Source organism: Manis pentadactyla, chromosome 1 (genome assembly GCF_030020395.1).
Source record: "Manis pentadactyla isolate mManPen7 chromosome 1, mManPen7.hap1, whole genome shotgun sequence".
Classification (NCBI taxonomy): domain Eukaryota; kingdom Metazoa; phylum Chordata; class Mammalia; order Pholidota; family Manidae; genus Manis; species Manis pentadactyla.
In genome coordinates, this window is record NC_080019.1 from 165,719,243 (window position 1) to 165,742,016 (window position 22,774).

At 35.7% G+C, this 22,774-nt stretch overlaps 1 protein-coding gene across 1 annotated transcript in view; it reads right to left on the minus strand.

Moving 5' to 3' along the window:
* Positions 1-22,774, minus strand: part of MORC1 (MORC family CW-type zinc finger 1) — a 155,260-nt gene that overhangs the window by 110,174 nt on the left and 22,312 nt on the right. The window contains exon 9 of the mRNA XM_057488608.1: positions 129-254. Coding sequence (XP_057344591.1) covers positions 129-254 — 126 coding nt within the window. The remainder of the gene's footprint in view (positions 1-128; positions 255-22,774) is intronic.

Below are 22,774 nucleotides of genomic sequence, written 5' to 3' on the forward strand. Positions count from 1 at the left end.
AAGTAGTAAAAATCTTCTATCAAATGTGAAAATCTTATTATCAAATCACTCTGACAATTTTGGAGGAGGGGACATACTGATTTTATAAATAAAATTCTATGAAGATAATTGAAGGGAAGGTGAATTACCTGGGTTTGTAGAGGCAGTAATACAGGTGCTTTGTTTTAACTTTTTTGGCCTGAATGAATATCCTCATCCAAGGGTTAAAATAGAGAACAGATGTGTAGGCTCTGAATGACCATCTCTCTGGAAAACTAGAATAGAAAATATGAAAGGTTGCACTTAGAAGATACAAGAACGACGTGTTTGAGAAGGAAAAAAGATTATCAGAGTACTGTTTGCAACTTCAGGAACTTTTCTTCTAAACCTAAGGACAGAAAACAGCAGCAAATCTTGCAATACTATATACACACTTAATTAAGCAGGTGTCTAAATGCAAAGGCCACTTTGGTTAGAAATGCACTCTTGTTGGCAACTAACTGATTTGAAGTAGATTGACATTGAAATGGAACATAAACTTTCCGTTCAAACTATTAACCCAGAAGGACAAAACCAGTGAAATAAACACTTCCTCCCCTGCTCAAACATAAAAAGAATCTAGGCCCACATGAATAAAATACATTTCCATTGAATTACTGTAAACAAAGAAACACAATAAAAATATTTCATTTGCTTTGAAAACTGTGAACAATAAACATAGAACTTCATTCTTTAAGTGCAGTCAGTATGCATGGTCAGCTGAGGGGAGGAATCTGATGACATGATAAGTGAAAAAGAGGAGTGAAGAGAAAAATAAAGGATGGGATGGCCATAAAACAGAAACAGAAACAATATACACAGCCTATGAAGAAAACCACCATTGTGAAACTTTACATTATTGGGAAATCACTGTTTTGCTGTTTAATAACAACTCCAGAAATCTCCTATATTAAAATCCATTCATGAATTATAAATCCTCCCCAATTAGACAATCAGGATAAGAAACAAACTCATCATACTTAAGAAGTTAGCATTCATCTACTGGGTCCCAGAAGAGGCTACCATGAAGGGCTACAAGGCCAAAGAGAGAGTAGGTAGCAGTAAACCCATCATTCTTTTACACCCTACCTCAGTCCAGAGGAAGACAAAGATAGAAGGGAAATATAAAGTGTGTTTAAGGGGGACTGCGCAACAGGGTCACACACCACTGCTGGTTACTCAGTAGAAAAAGTGCAGAACTACAAGGGATTTACAAAAAGGAAGAAGAAGCCCATAAAAAAAATGAAGATTAGAAAGGGAAAAGATGGCAGCGTGAGAGGTGAGACAGAGACTTCCTCCTAAAGCCACATATAATACGAAAATATAATTTAATACAACTAATCCTGAAAGAGCAACAGGAAAGAAGGCTGCACCAGACTGCATACAACTGGAGAAAAGAGCAGACCTCACAGAACAGGGTAATGTACCAAAGCTGTGACCCAGGGGGGTCCAAGCCCTTTCCCCACCCCAGCTCACCAGTGGGAGGGAGGGAAACAGAGCCGGGAGTGAGTGGAGGCCTGGGACTGCTGAACACCTAGCCCTGGAGATCCACTCTGGGAGCATGAAACTACATTGCATGGTGCTCTGATGATTCAGTGCAGTTGGAAAGCTAAGATAGGTGGAATACCTGGAGAGAGGGAGATTCCAGCTGCTAGTAGAAAATAGGGATTCATATCTAGTTGATCTGGGCGGGCAGTCTGAGAGACTTTAAAAGTGAGAGGGCTGCCAAAGGGGCAAGGATTATACAGAGCTTTCTAATCAGGAGAAAGGACAGGTAGACAGAATTGTCTGGGTGCACTCTGCCCAGCAGGTTGGGAGCTTAAACGATCTTCAGGCTCCATCCCTCTGGCTGGCAATGCAGCTCCAAGGCCCCCCACCATGATACACAGCCTGTTGTGTCTTCCTCCCAACTAGCCTGCACCTGGCTCAGGCTCACAAACCGGCAACCTCTGCCCTGGCATCAGGCCAGCCAGAGGGAAGCCCTACCTATGGCAGCTACAAACACAATGCACAGAGGCTTACACCTGTGTGTTCAGCCCGCTGGTTCTGGCAGTGGAGACAGGCATAGCAGCTGGGAAGCAGGAACAGCTCTTTCTTCCACCCAAGCACCAATATCACTCCACCGCGACCCCCGACATTGCTCCAGGGGCCAAGCAGCTCCTGAGAGTAGAGATTCTGGGCACTAGAGGGCACCACAAACAAATTATGAAATGTCAAAGGAACCTGGGTCAAAGCAAAATTATGAATACACCTGAGAAAGATTCAAATGAAATAAACCTCATGAATCTTCCTGAAAGGGAGTTCAAAATAAAAATCATTAACGTGCTCATGGAGGTACAGAAAAATATTCAAGAACTCAGGAATGAATTTAGGATGGAGATCCAATTGCTGCAGTACGCAATGGAGGATATTAACAACAGATTAGATATGGTGGAGGAGATGATAAATGAAATAGAAATTAAGAAAGAGGAATACAAAGAAGCTGAGGCACAGAGAGAAAAAAGGATCTCTAAGAATGAAAGAATACTGAGAGAACTGTGTGACTAATCTAAACGGAACAATATTCATATTATAGGGGTACCAGATGAATAAGAGAGAGAAAAACAGATACAAAGTGTCTTTGAGAAAGTAACTGCTGAAAACTTCCTCAATCAGGGGAAGGAGATAGTCTCTCAGGCCATGGAGGTGCACAGATCTCCCAATACAAGGGACCCAAGGAGGACAACACCAAGACATATAATAATTAAAATGGCAAAGATCAAGGATAAGGATAGACTATTAAAAGCAGAAAGACAGAGAAATAAGATAACATACAAAGGAAAATCCATCAGGTTATCATCAGACTTCCCAGCAGAAACCTTATAGGCCAGAAGGGAGTGGCATGATATATTTAATACAATGAAGCAGAAGGGCCTCAAAACAAGAATACTTTATCTGGCAAGATTATCATTTAAATTAGAAGGAGGGATTAAATAATTTCCCTCCTTCAAATTTAAATTTGCAAAATAAAACAAGCAAAAGCTGAGAGAATTCAGCTCCCACAAACCATCTCTACAGTGTATTTTGGAGGGACTGCTATAGAAAGAAGTATTCCTAAGGTTCCTAAGCTGTCACCAGAGGTAATAAAAAGGGATAGACAAAGAGTACAGAACATGATACCTAATATATAAAGAATGGAGGAAGAAGAAAAGGAGGGAATAGAAAAAAGAACCTTTAGATTGTGCTTGTAATAACATACTAAGTGAGTTAAGTTAGACTCTTAGTTAGGAAGTTACCCTTGAACCTTTGGTAACCACAAATCTAAAGCCTATAGTGGCAATAAGTACATACTTATCAATAATCACCCTCAATGTAAATGATCTGAATGCACCAAACAAAAGACACAGAGTAACTGAATGGATAAAAAACAAGACCCAACTATATGCTGCCTATAAGAGACTCATTTCAAACCCAGACATAAACAGACAAAAAGTGAAGAGATGGAAAAACATATTTCATGCAACTAATAGGGAGAAAAAAGCAGTTGTTGCAGTACTTGAATCAGACAAAATAGACTTCAAAACAAAGAAAGTCAGAAGAAACAAAGAAGGACATTACATAATGATAAAGGGGTCAATACAACAAGAGGATATAACCATTATAAATAAATATGCTCCCAACACAGGAGCAACCACATATGTGAAACAAATACTAACAGAATTAAAAGGGGAAATAGAATGTAATGCATTCATTCTAGAAGACTTCAACACACCAATAACTCCAAAAGACAGATCAACCAGACAGAAAATAAGTAAGGAGACAGAGGCATTGAACAACACATTAGAAGAGATGGACCTAACTGACATCTACAGAACTCTCTACCCAAAAGCAGGAGGATACACATTCTTTTCAAGCACACATGGAACATTTTCCAGAATAGACCACATACTAGGCCACAAAAAGAGCCTCAGTAAATTTAAAAAGGTTAAAATTGTACCAACCAACTTCTCAGATCACAAGCGTATAAAACTAGAAATAAATTTTACTAAGAAAACAGAACAGCTCACAAACACATGGAGGCTTAACAACATGCTTCTAAAGAAGCAATGGGTCAATGACCAAATGAAAACAGAGATCAAGCAATATACAGAGACAAATGAAAACAAGAGCACAATGCACAACTTCTGTGGGACACAGTGAAGGCAGTTCTAAGAGGGAAGTATATAGCAATCCAGGCATATTTAAAGAAGGAAGAACAATCCCAAATGAATAGTAGTCTAAATTCACAATTATTGAAACTGGAAAAAGAAGAACAAATGAAGCCCAAAGTCAGCAGAAGGAGGAACATAATAAAGATCAGAGAATAAATAAATGAAACTGAGAAGAATAAAATAGAAAAAATTAACAAAACCAAGAGCCGGTTCTTTGAGAAAATAAACAAAACAGATAAACCCCTAGCCATACTTATTAAGAAAAAAAGAGAATCTACACACATAAACAGAATTAGAAATGAGAAAGGAAAATCATGACAGAAACCACAGAAATACAAAGAATTATTAGAGAATACTATGAAAATCTATACGTTAACAAACTGGATAACCTAGAAGAAATGGACAACTTTCTAGGAAAATACAACCTTTCAAGACTGACCAAAAGAAACAGAAAATCTAAACAGACCAATACCAGCAATGAAATTGAATTGGTAGTCAAAAATCTACCCAGGAACAAAACTCCCAGACCAGACGGATTCACCACTGAATTTTATCAGACATTTAGAGAAGACATAATACCCATTCTCCTTAAAGTTTTCCAAAAAATAGAAGAGGAGGGAACACTCCCAAACTCATTCTATGAGGCCAGCATCACTCTAATACCAAAACCAGGCAAAGACACCACAAAAAAAGAAAACTACAGACCAACATCCCTGATGAACATAGATGCAAAAATACTCAACAAAATATCAGCAAACCAAATTCAAAAATACATCAAGAGGATCATACACCATGACCAAGTGGGATTCATCCCAGGGATGCAAGGATGGTACAACATTCGAAAATCCATCAACATCCTCCACCATATCAACAAAAAGAAGGACAAAAACCACATGATCATTTCCATAGATGCTGAAAAAGCATTCTACAAAATTCAACATCCATTCATGATTAAAACTCTCAACAAAATGGGTACAGAGGGCAAGTACCTCAACAAAATAAAGGCCATATATAACAAACCCACAGCCAACATTATACTTAACAATGAGAAGCTGAAAGCTTTTCCTCTAAGATCGGGAACAATACAAGGGTGCCCACTCTCCCCGCTTTTATTCAACATGGTACTGGAGGTCCTAGCCATGGCAATCAGACAACACAAAGAAATAAAAGGCATCCAGATTGGTAAGGAAGAAGTCAAACTGTCACTGTTTGAAGATGACATGATACTGTACATATAAAACCCTACATAATCCACTCCACTATTACTAGATCTAATATCTGAAGTCATCAAAGTTGCACGATACAAAATTAATACACAGAAATCTGTTGAATTTCTATACACTAATGATGAACTAACAGAAACAGAAATCAGGAAAACAATTCCATTCACAATTGCATCAAAAAGAATAAAATACCTAGGAATAAACCTAACCAAGGAAGTGAAAGACCCATATCCTGAAAACTATAAGACACCCCTAAGGTAAATTAAAGAGGACACTAATAAATAGAAATTCATCCCATGCTCTTGGGTAGGAAGAATTAATATTGTTAAAATGGCCATCCTGCCTAAAGCAATCTACAGATTCAATGCAATCTCTATCAAAACACCGACAATATTCTTCAATGAACTAGAGCAAATAGTTCTAAAATTCATATGGAACCACAAAAGACCCTGAATAGCCAAAGCAATCCTGAAAAGGAAGAATAAAAGCAGGGGGATCTCACTTTCCAACTTCAAGCTCTACTACAAAGCCACAGTAATCAAGACAATTTGGTACTGGCACAAGAACAGACCCATAGACCAGTGGAACAGAATAGAGAGTCTAGATATTAACCCAAGCACATATGGTCAATTAATATACAATAAAGGAGCCATGGATATAGAATGGGTAAATGACAGCCTCTTCAACAGCTGATGCTGGCAAAACTGGAGAACTACATGTAAGAGACTGAAACTGTACTACTATCTAACTCCATACACAAAAGTAAACTCAAAATGGATCAAAGACATGAATGAAAGTCATGAAACCATAAAACTCTTAGAAGAAAATATAGGCAAAACTCTTTTGAATATAAACATGAGCAACTTCTTCATGAATATATCTCCATGGGCAAGGGCCACAAAAGCAAAAATGAACAAGTGGGACTATATCAAACTAAAAAGCTTCTGTACAGAAAAAGACACCATCAGTAGAACAAAAAGGCATCTTACAGTATGGGAGAATATATTCATAAAAGACATATGCAATAAAGGTTTGACATCCAAAATATACAAAGAGCTAATGTACCTCAGCAAACAAAAAGCAAATAACCCAATAAAAAAATGGGCAGAAAATCTGAACAGACACTTCTCCAAAGAAGAAATTCAGATGGCCAACAGGCACATGAAAAAATGCTCCACATTGCTAATCATCAGAGAAATGCAAATTAAAACCACAATGAGATATCACCTCACACCAGTTAGGATGGCCAACATCCAAAAGACAAACAACAACAAATGTTGGCGAGGATGTGGAGAAAGGTGAACCCTCCTACACTGCTGGTGGGAATGTAAATTAGTTCGACCATTGTGGAAAGCAGTATGGAGATTCCTCAAAATACTCAGAATAGAAATACCATTTGTCCCAGGAATTCCACTCCTAGGAATTTACCCTAAGAATGCAGGAGCCCAGTTTGAAAAAGACATATGCACCCCTATGTTTATCCTAGCACTATTTAAAACAGCCATGAAATGGAAGCAACCTAAGTGTCCGTCAGTAGATGAATGGATAAAGAAGATGTGGTACATAAACACAATGGAATACTATTCATAAAACAAATCCTACCATTTGCAACAACATGGATGGAGCTAGAGGGCATTATGCTCAGTGAAATAAGCCAGGCGGAAAAAGACAAGTATCAAATGATTTCACTCATCTCTGGAGTATAAGAACAAAGAAAAAACTGATGGAACAAAACAGCAGCAAACTCACAGAACCCAAGAATGGACTAACAGTTACCAAAGGGAAAGGGACTGGGGAGGATGGATGCGAAGGAAGGGATAAAGGGAAAAAGGGGCATTATGATTAGCATATGGGGGGTGCACAGGGAAGGCAGTATATAGCACAGAGAAGACAAGTAGTGATTCTATAGCATCTTACTATGCTGATGGACAGTGACTGTAATGGGGTATGTGGTGGGGACTTGATAATGGGGGGAATCTAGTAACCACAATGTTGTTCATGTTAAGTGTATATTAATGATACCAAAAAATATTAAAAAATTTTTTTTAAACCCGAGGATTTCCTGGTTGGTTAGAAGTTTCTTCAGGCAGGATCTGAAGCTCATTAAAAAGTCAGGATGTCTTTTAATTGTTTAAAAAGAAGTTCTTTTAAAATAAGACTTGAGTATAATTTCCCATTATAAATTACATAAAAGTACTTAGCCCATGGCTATTATTCTATAAATACTAGTGCATCTCTAATGTGACCAGACAGGCTGTCTGGATTAGGTGTAGTGCTCCAGTAATGTGGTTGCCCTTTAATATACCAGTACACTGCACAATCAAGTAAGACCCCACCTGTTAAAAGAGGGAAAAAATCACCTGGCGACATTTGTAAACATGCCAGGGGCTTTTGTCATTATTCAAATCCTTTCTGGATCTCCTGATTTGAAATTGTCTTTAGAGCTAGTGGCTCTTCCTTTGACTCTCCTCAAAACTAACACATTTCCACCATTTGATGATAAAAATCAAAAGTAATTCAGAGTCAAGTCTGGGAATTTGAGAAATACAGTGAGAGATCAAACTGGATTAGACAAGTTTTGGTTAAAAAAATATATACAAACACAAAATAAGGACACTAAATACTTCTACCCTGTGAAAGCTCTGTTTTTTTACTCATTCCATAAATATTTGTAGGTAAATAATCATAGCACATGTGTTGGGGATCCTCAAGACCTCCTCTATTTAGGAAACATGCTGGAAGGTCTCAGGGGACTTAGCATGTATTTTAACTCATAGCTAAGATTTATCACAGCAATGTAGTAAAGATACACAGTGGATTATACAGGAAAGACACATGGAGTCCGATGAATCCACATGCAGCTTTCTCATGCTCTCTCCTTCTCATGACGGGTCACCCAGAGCACACTCTTCCTCAGCTATGAAAATGCAGCAATGTGTGTGTGATGTTTCTGCACAGGAAAGCCCATCAGAGACACAGCACCAACGATTTTTATGGGAGGCTAGTCACACAGGCACCCTTCACCTGACATGTGTCAAAATCCCAGATCCCAGAAAGAAAGTAGGTTTTCAGCATAAACCACTTTGTTTGCATAGCCCAGATGTAGTGAGTCACCCTTATTCGTTAGGGAAAGTTTTATACCAGGGTCAAGAACTGTTTACCAGCTGAGTTCCCAGGACCAGCCAAGGGGCCAACCTTGCAAGCAAGATCTTCTATGGACAGAAGCCTTCTCTGTTAATCCTTTTCTATACACATGCCACTTTTGAAAGTTCCTATTTATTTGTGACAAACAGAATGGCCATACCTCATGTTTTCATGATGTCTGTGATTTAAAAAAAAAGAAAGAGAAGCCTAAATATAAAATCTGTTTATGAAATGGGTCACCCAATCTAACGTTTGAATTTCTTATATATGATGCGTGAAGTCTTCATGATCTGAACCCCACTTGACTTCAGCATTGTCCCTTGCCAGGTTTAGTCTAGTATTTAGGGCCACTCTCAGCTCTCCAGATACGGGGTCATGCTTTCTTACTCCCAAGCCTTGGTGCATTCAATTCCTTGGCCATTTACGGTTAGCTCCTCTTCACCCTTCAGGATCCAAACTTGAGATCTAACTTCCTCTTGAAGCCTTTCCTCACATCCCAAGATTGGGCAAATCACTCCCCTCTGGCACTCTCCTCTTCCTTCCCTGTACCTCCCTATCACAGCACCCATCACTTAGTGATGTCATTTATCTGTAATGCTACTCAACTATAAATAGTCCATGAGGCTAAGATCTTCATCAATAAATATTTGTTGAATAAAAGACAATTATTCAGGACTTCCTTGGCTTAATTTGGAATGAACAACAGAGGGTTCCCTATACAAGAAATACTTCCTAATGATTCATCATCTTCAATGATGGCACTATCAGTCTTTATAATGAAGCCACTCACTTTGAAAACTGAAATACAAATGTACTAAGTAATCTGGGTATCTTGAAAAGATTTAATGAAAAAATACTGTTACTCTCCATCTGTCAGGACTTACTGCACATCTTTTTCAAGATGTGTTCTCTCATTTACTCCTAAATGTCTTTCTTTTCTACTTTAAACCTTGTCAGAAATATCTGTATCCTTTCTATATCTTTTTTGTCTCACTTTCTATTTAACTGGCTATAATAAACTAAAGAAAGGAAGAGAAAGAGTAAAACCCCCCCAACACATACACACCAGATACATACAGAGTCACATGATGAACATAGAGAAAGAGGACAGGATTTTAAGGCAGAACCTGGTGGTGGTCTACATAATAGAAGGAGATGGAGTAGTCGCCATATTTTTCCACTGCTCAGCACTAGGTATTCTTAAAAAGTCTCTAATTCAGCTTCCAGCTGTGCCTGTGGCCTCCCTCGTTCTTTTCCTGATCTGTCCACAATGTTTTGTTGCTGTTTTAAGTGTTGTTCCCTAATAGGCATAACATGCGTGGTTTGGTGTGCTGTGGTCACCAAACTGTGTTAAAGACAAGAGAGGGCCAGAAGATGGTCTCTGGGGCTAGTGACATACCTCCTTTATCTATGAATTCAGATTCTCTGTGCCTGGAGCCCTGGAATGAAAAATTTTTTAAGCTACCAGGTAACACCTTTAACTCTGCAAATTTTTTGAGAAACACTGCCTAGTAGACCTAATGTACAGGGTAGTATGTAAGGCAGGTCGCCCAAAAGAGAGGAGCAGAGCTAAATCTCTCACAGGTGTTTAGACATAGGACACTCCCTACATCCATCCACACTGGGTACACAGACAACAGACTCCCATCCAGCCCAACGATTGAGCTGCCCTTATAAAGCCCATGGTTGGAAAAACAACTCTAAAATCCAGGCACTAGACTTAATTAGAGTCCTTTGGAATATCTCAGAAGTGCCATATTTTTTTCATTCATGAAAATACTGTATATTATAACCAAAACTGTTTTCTAAATTTATTGCTAAAATCTCTACAAAATCTCTGAAGATTTCTTGACATTGAAATTAACAATATTCTCTTGAATGTAATGAAGTGCATAAAGATTTTTAATGAGTCTAAATTATGAACTGTGAAGGGGTATACTAAATTTAATCTCAGGGTAGATTATACCTAAGAGAAATGTCAGTTCAAAGAGGCAATTTAAAAGAAAAATTCTAAGCTCTAGAAAGTAATGAAAGTGTTTCTGTCATAACCACTGTATGGCAAACAGCCCATATATTATTTGAAGCTGTAACTTTTGATGTGCTCTCAGACAGTTCTGTTAGGACATAAACTAGAGACATTATGGAATGCCGCCCAATCACTGTCAATTTAGAAACACACTGGCAATGTGGCACCTAATTTCAAAACATTACTTAGCACAAAATTTCAACTCCATTATTCCATATTATAACATCACTCTGAGCTGTTTTTGGATGGGTTCCTCTAGCTGCCTGAGATCCTAAGCCATGATGGATTCCAGGGACATGACAGACCCCTCTGATATAGCAAATTCCATGACATGTTTGTTTTACTAGATTCTGTGCTTTCTTCCATTTTCTCATGAAGTTGAATATGTAAAATATTTATAACTTTAAAAACATAATAAGTTATAAAAAGCAACATAAACAACAAGGAAGTAACATGTATAACAGACCAGGTGAAATGGTCACATGGTCCTGACACCCAAAAAGGTAATCAAGAAAAATGGTATTAGAATGATCCAGCCTTGAAAGTTTGGAATTCAAAAGAAACTTTAAAGGTAACAGAAACACTTTACAAAATTTCCTAAAACTCCCTCTCTCACCCTAACAAAGAGCCCTGATGATCTTCAGGAATGGAGCACAACAGAACCCACTACAGAGAGTGCCAACACCTTCCAAGTATCTGCAGTATCCTTAGAAAATTACCTTGACACTGGCATTAAGTTTGGTTTACCTGGATTAAGCTCATTTATTGCTTTCTACATACCAGACACTGAGTTAGCTTTCAGAGCATTACAATGCTAGTGAGAAGTGTTGTAGGGAAAAGTAGAACTGAGGGAACCAAAATACATAGAGAACTTCCACATGCCACATACTGTGACTATTCTATTCCAAAGCATTCATATTAAGTAGATGATGTTACAGCCTCATTTTATAGGTGAGACCAATGAGGCTCAGAGACTAGAGAATATCACTAGAATGAAAGCCATCTCAACAGAATTCAAGCCACCTAGGAACAGAAATGTTTGTCTCTTTCATTCCTTGACATTTGCTCACCTCTTAAAACAGGTCCTGACACTCAATAAATACCCACTGAATGACTGAATGTAAAATGAGTCCATCTACAGTCAGACAGATTCAGTGGAAAAACCAGGATTTAAGACCTGTTCTAGGCAAAGACAAAATCTACTCTTTCTATATTCACAACAATGCAATGTGACTTGGATGGTAAGAGTTAAAGGATGAACTCACGCAACTCCATCCACCACAGACTCCACCTGCCTGTGAGCCTAAGGTTCTTCTTCCTTCAATATAATCCACAGAACTAGATTCAAGGAAATGGTGTCCACATTTTCTAATTCTGTATATTCTTTCCTATACACAGAATACAACTACGACATGAGACTGCAAATGTCCCCCAACAATGTAATTAACACTAGTTCTCTGCTGACAGACCATGTCATTATGTAAAGGATTTTTTTAAACATCAAAGACATGTATATAATCAGGTTAGTAGACTAAGGACACATATTAGTCTCCTGCTGGAATCCAAGGAAGAACGGTAAGGAGGCCTGTGTGCCTAGAGAGGAATGAGGGAAGGGGAAGGTCAGAGAGAGAGCAGGTGACTCTATCATGTAGGATCTGAAGAACATTGTAAAGACCTTGGCTTTTTCTCTGAGTGAAATGGGACATCATTGGATAATTTTGTACAAGAGTTTTTAAAAGACTGCTCTGGCTGCTACAGAGGGGCAAGGGTGGGATGGTTTTTATAAGGCTATGAGTGGAAGGAGGGAGACCTAAGGACCAGGGGGAGGACTATGCAATAATCCACGTGAGACACAATGGTGGCTGAGAGCACGGTCACAGCAGTAAAGCAGGGGGTAAGTGGCTGGATCTGGCTTTTTGAAGGCAGAGCCAATAAGACATAAGTAAGTTAGAAGAATCCTACAGGAGTTCTTAGGAAAAGAGTCCTGAGTATGAAGAATTTGAAGAAGACAAGACCCACAGACAGACACATTGTGGGAATTCTTAAAAGTTAAGAGGAAATCCTTAAAGCTATCCAAGGGGGAAAAAATTAGTAATTTACAAAAATTCAGTAATCACAACTACATCAGACTTCGTATTAACAACACAGATTCAAGAAGTCGAAAGAGCAATAAGTTCTAAGGGAAATTATTTTATAATCAGTATTTCTTTACCCATTTAAACAAATAATAAGGTGGAAGGGGAGAATAAAGACACTTGTAAGGATACAAAGGTACCAGAAGTTTACCTCTAACTCTGAAATAATTATTTGAGGACATAATCCAGCAATGAGCTAATAAATAAATGAAGAAGATACAGGATGGACAATAGTGTGGTAGGCAAAGAAAGTAATAAATCTTATAATTTAGTCTGAATAATTATTTATGCAGGTGCATAAAATATTGAACTTGTAAATGAATCTTAGATAAAATCATCAAAAAAGGTGGAACTGTCAAGAGAATTAAAAGCATACTGAGGCCTTGCTTGACTCATTTGTGAGATGATACAGATACTGATTAACACCACACTTTGGTAAGATAACTGTAAGTTTAGATATGTTTGTTTGAAATGTAAAGGTAGTTCACTGAAAGAACAGGATGGAACAAATAATTTTCAAACTCCGGAATGGGAAAAAATGAACTTTCCTCCTTAGAGAAAAATAATAACAACCAATCTTACAAAGGGGGAAAAAGGAAAAGCAGAACAAAATAAATAAATGTAACAAGCACAACAAATGACAACCAAAGAAGCAAAGTAAATATAAAACAAAATAAAGCAGAGTAAGCCCAACCACAGCAGATGTCGTAAGAAACGTGAACGAGATAAATTTCCTGTAAAGAGAAAGAAGCACTTACACTAAATCAAAAATCTAGTTAAATATCATTTATAAGAGACAAATAAAAACAGCAGCACTGCTGAAAATAAAGCAGTGGCAAAATATATAGTATGAAAAAGTTAACCAAAAGAAAACAAACATGGGTCAATATTAGATAAAAATAGAAACAATGTTATTGGAAAACATTAACTAGAAAAAGGGGGATATTTCATAATAAAAGGTTCACTTAAACAAAACGATATATGTGCCACAAATTTAATTAATGACTCAGAAACATACCACAAAAACTTGGAGAGATACAAAAAACATGGACGACCATAGGCACTATAAGAGATACTAACGTACTGCACTCAGAAAGTGAGGGATCAAGGGAGGCTAATTGTTTAGATTAGAAAATAAAATTGAAAGTAAACAATATATATATTTCAAGGATGTGGAAAAAGTAAAGTAAGTCCAAAGACTATAGAAGAAAATAAATAAAAACTTAATATAAACCTAATGGATTAATAAATAGAATCCAAATTATTGTATCTTTAAAGACACTTGATACAATTACATGCTTCTAGCCTAGAGAAAGAGATGGCATAAAGACATGATAAAAGAAGTAAAAGTAGGAAACAAAATAAAAAATGTACAAGTGGGACTACATCAAACTAAAAAGCTTCTGTACAGCAAAGGAAACCATCAGCAGACAAAGGCACCCTACAGTATGGGAGAATATATTCGTAAACAATTTATCCAATAAGTAGTTAACATCCAAAATATATCAAGAATTCATATGCCTCAACACTCAAAAACCAAATGACCCAATTAAAAAATGGGAGGAGGACCTGAACAGATACTTCTCCAAAGAAGAAACTCAGATGGCCAACAGACACATGAAAAGATGCTTCACATCACTAATCATCATGCAAATTAAAACCACCGTGAACTATTACCTCACACCAGTTAGGATGACTACTATCCAAAAGACAAGAAATAACAAATGCTGGCAAGGATGCGGAGAAAGCGGAACCTTCCTGCATTGTCGGTGGGCATGTAAATTGGTGCAACCATGTGGAAAGCAATATGGAGTTTCCTCAAAAACAGAAACAGAAATACCATTCGATACAGGAATTTAACTCCTAGGAATTTACCCAAAGAAAACAAGAACCTTGATTTGAAAATACATATGCACACCTATGTTTATTGCTGCACAATTTACAACAGCCAAGATATGGAAGCAACTCAAGTGTCCATCAAAAGATGAATGGATAAAGAAGATGTGGTACATATAAACAATGAAATCAATGAAATATTATTCAGCCATAAAAAGAAAAGAAATCCTTCCATTTGCAACAACATGGATGAATCTAGAGGGTATTATGCTCAGTGCAATAAGCCAGGCAGAGAAAGACAAATACCAAATTATATCACTTCTTTGTGGAATATAAAAACAGGCAAAACAGAGGGAACAAAATAGCAGCAGACTCACAGACACCAAGAAGGGACTAGTGGTTACCAAAGGGGACAGGTTGGGGAGGGTGGTGGGGGAGGGAGAAGGGAATTAAGGGGCACAATAATTTACAATCACAATATAGGTTCATCACAGGGATGGTCGTACACCACGATTAATGATTCTGTAACATCTTACTACACTGATGGACAGTAACCACACTGGAGGGGGTGAGGACTTGATAATATGGGTGAATACTGAACCACTGTGTGTATTTGAAACCATCATAATATTGTATATCAATGATACTTTAATAAAAAAAAAGTAAAGTGAACACAACTATAGGATTGGGGAAAATAGAAATTTTAGAAGAATATTTTATGTAAAACTCCATATCAATAAATTTGAAAAATCTAAGTAAAATATTTTTTATAAGATAAAAATGACAAATTTGGCCCAAGATTTAAAAATCTGACTGGATTAACAGTGAAAGTACAATTGAAAAGTAATGAAGGTAAAAGGGAAATAATAACAAGACCACAAATTTTTCAGGGAAGTTCTACCAACCTATAAGCAAACAAAAGGCACATTTTATATAGGTCTTCCAAATCAACAAAAGAGGTGAATAACTTCCCAACTCATTCTACTATAATCTATATGCAAGCACTAAACTTGGCAAGTATAAAAAGTGAAATTATAGCCAGTCTGATGTGTAATATGAAGGCAAAACAAAATTAAATAAAATACTAACAAAATTAACACAGTGAATAATACATCATGAACTACTTGAGTTATGTTAGGAATGCAAGTATGGTTTAAAATCATAAACTATTAAATAATATACTACTTTACCAGAATAAAGGAGCAAAACTAAATCACTACAGCAGATGTCAAAACGCATTAGCCAAATTTTAATACTCACTCCCTGATATGAAAAGTAAGTAAAAGGCATTCAGTAAACTAGAAATAAAATTACTTCCTCAGTTTGACAAAAGGCATTGATGAAAAGGATAATAACCTTTTTATAAGAACAATATCATACTTAGTGGTCAAAGATGAAAGAATTCAATTAAGACAAAAACAAAACAAAGACCGTCTGTTATTACCACTTCTATTTAACTAGCTAATTAGTTAAAACAAGAGAAAAGACATAAAAGTATGAGTAATAGAAATGAAGACACAAAACCATCACTATTTGCAAATATTCTATAGAAAATACAACTGAAAACTATTAGAATGAGAGAATTCAGCAAGTGGTGAGATATGAAAGAAACAGAAAATAGTCAATGGTTTTATCTGTACACTAATGAATAATTAGAAAAAGCAATGGGGAAAATAAAATCTTATTTGAATGCAAGAGCTATAAAATACTTATGAATAAACCGATCAAGAAATGTACACAAGACCTATATGAATAATAATAGCTAACAATTATTGAATACAAACTATTATGCCAGGTAATGTTCCAAGCACTTTTCATGTCTTATATCACTTAATCTTCACAATGACCTTATAATATAATAATAATAACACTGATATATTAATATTGTTACCATTTTCAGATGAGTAAATTGAAGCTCTGGGAGGTTAACTACCTTCCCCATAATAACACAGTATGTAGAACTATAAATTGCATTCAGTCTGAGCACCAAAGCCTTGTTCTTAGTTACTAACATACTCTGTTGTTGTAAAACTCCCCTCAACCTTATAAAAGAAGACTGGAATAAGAACCAGCACATAAATACATCAGTTCTCCCCCAGAAAATGTTAAACTCAGTGGACTGCCAATCAAAATCACAAGAGCATTAAGAAATGCTCTTTTAACACAACTTGAAAAGCTGGTTTTAAAATTCATACAGGAAAGAACATCTGCAAGAATAACTGATGACATTTTTAAGGAGCAGTGAAGGAGTACTTGTCCTTCCAAATATCAAACACGTGATAAAGGCTATGACAATTAAAAAGTACTAATGGGAAAAGAACAGAAAATATACATGTAAAGGAACAGTTCATCTAGAAACAGATTCATGCATGATAGGAATTTAGTTTATATTAGTGATGCATTTCAAGTAGGAAAGGCTGAACTATTTTTAAAAATGCTACATCCATTAGGAAATATTAACCTTCCTCCCCATGCACACACACTTCACGTCATGTTCAAAAACTAATCCTAGACAGAGTAAAAAGCTATATAAATAAACTACAAATACTGAAAGACATAAGAAACATACTTGGCTAAGAAAGGCCTATATGAGTTTAGAAATGCAAAAGTAAGAAGCTCAGAAAGGAAAATATTGACATATTTGACCTCAAAAAAATCAAAATTTCTTTAAGACAAAGGACATATTAATGTTAAGAGTCAAGTGTGTGGCTAAAAGAGGCAACAGGAAGGATGTGCTGATGCACTGGTGGGTTTGCATCAAACTTTGGTGGACTGTATCAATGTCAATATCCTGGTTGGAATACTATATAATCGTTTTTCAAAATGCCGCCAATGGGGAAGCTGGATATGGGTACATGGGTTCTCTCTGTATTATTTCTCACAACTGCACGTGAGTCTCAAATTACCCTGATAAAAATTTCAATTAAAAAGAGGTCAAGTGTCAGATTGGAGAAAATATCTTCCTCATATTTATATACAAAGTAATAACAGCTAGACTAAATAGAAAATTCCTAAAAATCAGTAAGAAAAGCTTTATGATAGAAATATACAAATATGAGCAAAAGACACAGGAAATTATGGAATCAAAGTAAGTGTCCAAAAAACATGAGAAATTACTCAATATTGACAATAATCAGGAGAAAACCTGATTATTGATTTTTTTAGAAAACTAAAGTGCAGAAAAATATTTAATGTATTAGCAAAAGGTTTAAGAGATGATCATATCAAATCTTGGTGAGAATGGGGGCATTGAGAAAGTTTAGACCATTGGTTGGGTGCATAGTTTAAGCTTTTTGCATAGTAGTTTAGCACTATCTCTGAGGAATATTATCTCTGAGAATCAATATTAAAGGAAAATTTATGCCCCAAAATATAATGATCAGCATTGTTAAAATAGTGAAAAAGTGAAGTCAACGTAAGTGCATATCAATACTGTATTGATGTATTATATCAACATATAATAGCTGATGATGCAAAAGTTAATTTATACCAATGTGTAGTAATTATACAGCCATTTATTTTTTTTAATTGAAGTGAAATTGATATACAATATTGTATTGATTTCAGGCATGCAACATAGTGATTCAACAATTTTGTACATTATAAAATGCTCACCATGATAAATGATAGTTACCCTCTGTCATCAAAGTTACAATATTATTGACTATATTCGATATGCTGTACATTTCATACCCATGACTAATTATAATCTGAAGTTTTTACCTCTTTATCCCCTTCACCTATTTTGCCCATCACACCATACCCCTCCCTTACGTTTGTTCTCTGCACTTATGTGTCTGTTTCTGTTTTGTTTCTTCATTTATTTTTTTGGGATTCCACATGTAAGTGAAGTCATATGGCATTTGTCTTTCTCTGTCTAACTTACCTCATTTAGCATAGTACCTTCTAGATCCATTTTATATTTATAAAATGTGTATATTTATGTGTATATAATGTGTATATATATGTGTAAATACAAAATGTTTATACATACAAACACATATACACATACAACATACACACCACAAGACATAACACATACATACCACTTCTTTATCCATTCACTGTCGATGGACACTTAGGTTGCATTCATATCTTGGCTATTGAAAATAATGCTAAAATAAAATGGGAGTGTATATATCTTTTTAAATTAGTATTTTTGTTTTCTTTGGGCAAATACCCAGAAGCGGAATTACTGGGTCAATTATACAGCCACTTTAAAATGAGGCATAGCATTTGAAAGAGTCACTTAGGAAAATGAGGTGTAGCATTACCCAATAAAAGGAACCAGGGTTCCCTTTTTGGAGAAATGGCTGATTGCTGTATTATAATATATAAGGAGCAGCATAATATGAGCCTGGAACATTTTTATGGTGCTAAAAATACAAAAATACTCAAAAATGAGTGTCATATGTCAAAGGAACACAAGATACACCTTGAAACGGGCTCCCAACTAGCCAAATCTAGGACAACTATATAGCTACAAAATTAATATTGCTAGTGATGGATTATAACCCTTAGAATAGAAAGAATCTGTCTCTGCATACCATACATAAGAGGAGGAAAGGATGAATGATGAAGCAAATGATAGAGTCAAAAGGACATTGGCATTCTTAGTACTATCTTTGTAAACCTTTTGAAAAGTCTAAATTATTTCGAAAGAAAAAGTTCAGAAGAGAAAAAGCATGAGTTAAATCTAACAGAAACTGATAAATACTGAGAAAACTAGACATATTTAAAAACTCAAATTGCAGAATAATTTCTACAGTAGGAAAAGAGAGATTGCAGGAACTTGGGTAGAGAATAACGAAGCACTATTACACCGATTTCTTTATTTATGCAGGTTGGAATCGTTTTTAATAAATTAGTATCTGTGTACTAACTACTTGAAGCCCCTCCCTCCACACCCACTTCACCCTCTACCCCAAACAGATGCCGGAAAGCCAGGTACAACTAGGAAGAGTGAGAGATGAGAGAGAATAAAGAAAACTAACATTTGGTCTGACTCAGTGGCATATCTTCTATAGAATTTCAAAATCTAAATTATTAAATTATAATTCCATACTGACAGCCACTTAAAGAATTCTATGTCCTATGAAATTAAAAACATCTGAATTATAGAATTGTAATTCCCTACCTGGTATTTACATAAACTCTCTGGGTAAGCAATGCTGAAGTAGAATTACAACCCTGTAGATTTTGCAGATGCTAATTTACACTAACCACATAATGACATAATGATTGATGGGCACTGACTCATTTTAAAAACCTCCAGCATCTTATCATCTTCCATTTGCTCAGTCCCACTGCACTCACTCAATATAGGACCTCTGAAAATAACTCTAAATTTTAATAATCTGTGTCACTGTGAGTGACTGTTACTAACAGCAACCATTGAGGAGGAGGGAATGAATTAACTTGATTTTGTTTTGCACAAATGGACTTTTTCAAAGCGAAAAAAAATACAACTTGGTGAAGTAAACATTTACAAGGTTTGAGGATATGGAGCTTTGTCCAGAATTCCAAAATTTACTACAACATAAATTAATAAACAAACATGATCTAAGCCAGCCCTGCTTTCTGTTATTAGCTCACTTTTATTTTCTTTAATATTCAGTATTCACAGCCCTTTCCCCTACCTCTTTGTTCCAAATTCTTGATTTTCTCTTCATTTCTTACACAGTTATTTTTAAGGTCATCTTCCCTTTCAGGGAACTATGCTTACGTTTAACATGACATATAATTCAATGTGATTCTTTTCCTACAGATACAACCCACTTTCTGCATATCACCCTGGAACCTATATGAGATTCCCTGGCACTCTCACAGATCACAAATCTGATTTAATATGTCACACGTTAAATGCAAACTCCTGCCTTATCTGAAATTCTGAGTTGACTGTTATCTATCTACACTTTTTTAAATTTAAATGAAAACAGGCTGTCTTTAGAATGATGCTGCCAAAGTACATGGCACTGACCATGTGCTTGAACATCACCCCAAATGACATTTTCAAGAGGCTGTCATCTTGAAACAAGGCCCTAGCGATGGTCAGATTACTACTGTTAGGCCCTCAGTCCAAGGCAGAATGACAAAGGTTTTTGACTGCTACATTTAAAACGGATGCCAAATATTCACAAGAACTATATGGAAGTTCAGACCCTTTGACTCAATAGTTCCCTTCCTAGACATTTGTCTTAAAATAATTCAAAAGAATTAAAAAAAACTGCATGAAACCATTTACTTCAACATTATCCATAAACAATGTGAAACACTGGAACCAATGTTACTATCCAAAAGCACAGGAACCATTAAAAGATGAAGCAATGAAATGGACTATAGTAAAGCCACTTACCAAGAAATCATTATGAAATGAGACTTATGAGGAATACATAATAACTTAGAACAAAGTTTAGGAGCAGATCATAAATGAAAAAAGACAAATGAGAAATTGCACTTAAGAAACCCTAAAAGGGAATAATAAAAATTAATAATCAGTTATGATATATAAATTCATTTCCTTAAAATTTTTTTAAATACTGTTTTTCACTTGTGATTTTACAGTAATTTATATAAAACTGGATGAAAATAAATCATATCAGTAAACCTCTTCTCTGAGGCCAAATAAAAGCATGAAAGCTTGAGTTTTCCTATTCCTATGTAGAAAATTAAATTATTTTCAGAATCAACAGGAACAAATCATCTAAGACCAAAGGTGAAAATTATACAGATCCAAGGCTTGAAAATTGTTTTGGATAGATATAGAATCATGCCCACTGGCTTTAAGTGGGTATAATAAACACAAGAAAAAGAAATTATAGAAGAGTTTTTATAGTACAGAAAACTTGGTCTCAAAACCAAAATTATATAAACTGTACTTGATTAGAAGTTCAAGTATCAGAAGTCATAAATGAAAGAGGAGTCAGGAAAAGATCCATCTTAGATAAGAAGTATTCTTTCAGCCCCAAGAGTTAAAGCTTTTTGTCCCCTTAGTGAGTAGGAATTGGGTGTTAATGTCAGAACCAACTGACTTACAAGAGAAAACTATACTGACATTATTTTCCTCAGGATGCAGTATTGCTGATCCTCTTTGGCACCATCATGGTACTCATATCAGAAGACATGAACTGTATACATACTTGGTACAACAATTATGTCTTCTCTGTACAATAATCCTTCCTCATAAAATCCCAGCCCTGTTTTTAAAAGGCTTTTCTTATAATTAAACTATGAAAAATTCTGTTGAAAATCAAAACAGATTTAAAAAAATCCAATGTGGTCAGTGTCCTAAAGTGAAATTGTACATATCCTGGGTCTAATGCATTTTATTTATTTTGTACTTAATTGCTTAAATGGCTTAAGAAGTTTCTGACTCCATTAAAAATTCTGGAAAGAGTAAGAACTTTTTACCAATTAGCTGTCAAATCATCACTCTAATAATGTATTGTTTCTTGATGCTAGTGCTGAAATGCCAAGACACTCTGTTTGAAAATCTGTGCTCAAAGTTTTTAAATAGCATGAGGTATTGATTTTAGAACCAGCTGTTAAGCAGAAGGCCAGGGCCAATGGGAAAAAGTGGGACATAGTATTGGAGGTGCCAGTTACAGTTCTGGGCCTCCTTTCTCATTGGCATATTAATATTGGCCAAAGGGTTCCCAGTATTTGTAAAACAATAATTAGGCTGGATATTTCTTTTCCAAAAGAAAAAACAAATCCTTCAGTTCTGTGTAAATTAAGAACTTCATGTTTTGGAATGAAATGAGGAAAATATATAAATTAGAAAAAAAATAGAAAAGATAATCTAAAAGTATGTTACATTTTCTAACTAGAGAAGAGACTTCTAAATTTCACCTCAAAGGCAAAAGGAAAAGAAGTTCTCTGTTAAGCTGATATATTTACTTGGATCCCAATATTTTAGTCTAAAACTACACTGTCAAATATGCTAGTTACGGGCCACCTGTGCAATTGGGCACTGGTCCAAATTGATGTGTGCTAAATGTGAAAACACACACAGGAGTCCAAAGATTTAGTATGTAAAGAAGAATGAAAAATGTCTCATTAGTATTTTTCATATAAAATTGAAATTAGAATATTGTATATATATCAGAATTAAATAAAAACAATATCAAAATTAATTTCACCTGTTTCTTTACTTTTATTAATGTGACTACTAGAAAATTTAAGGTAACATGTGGTTCTTAT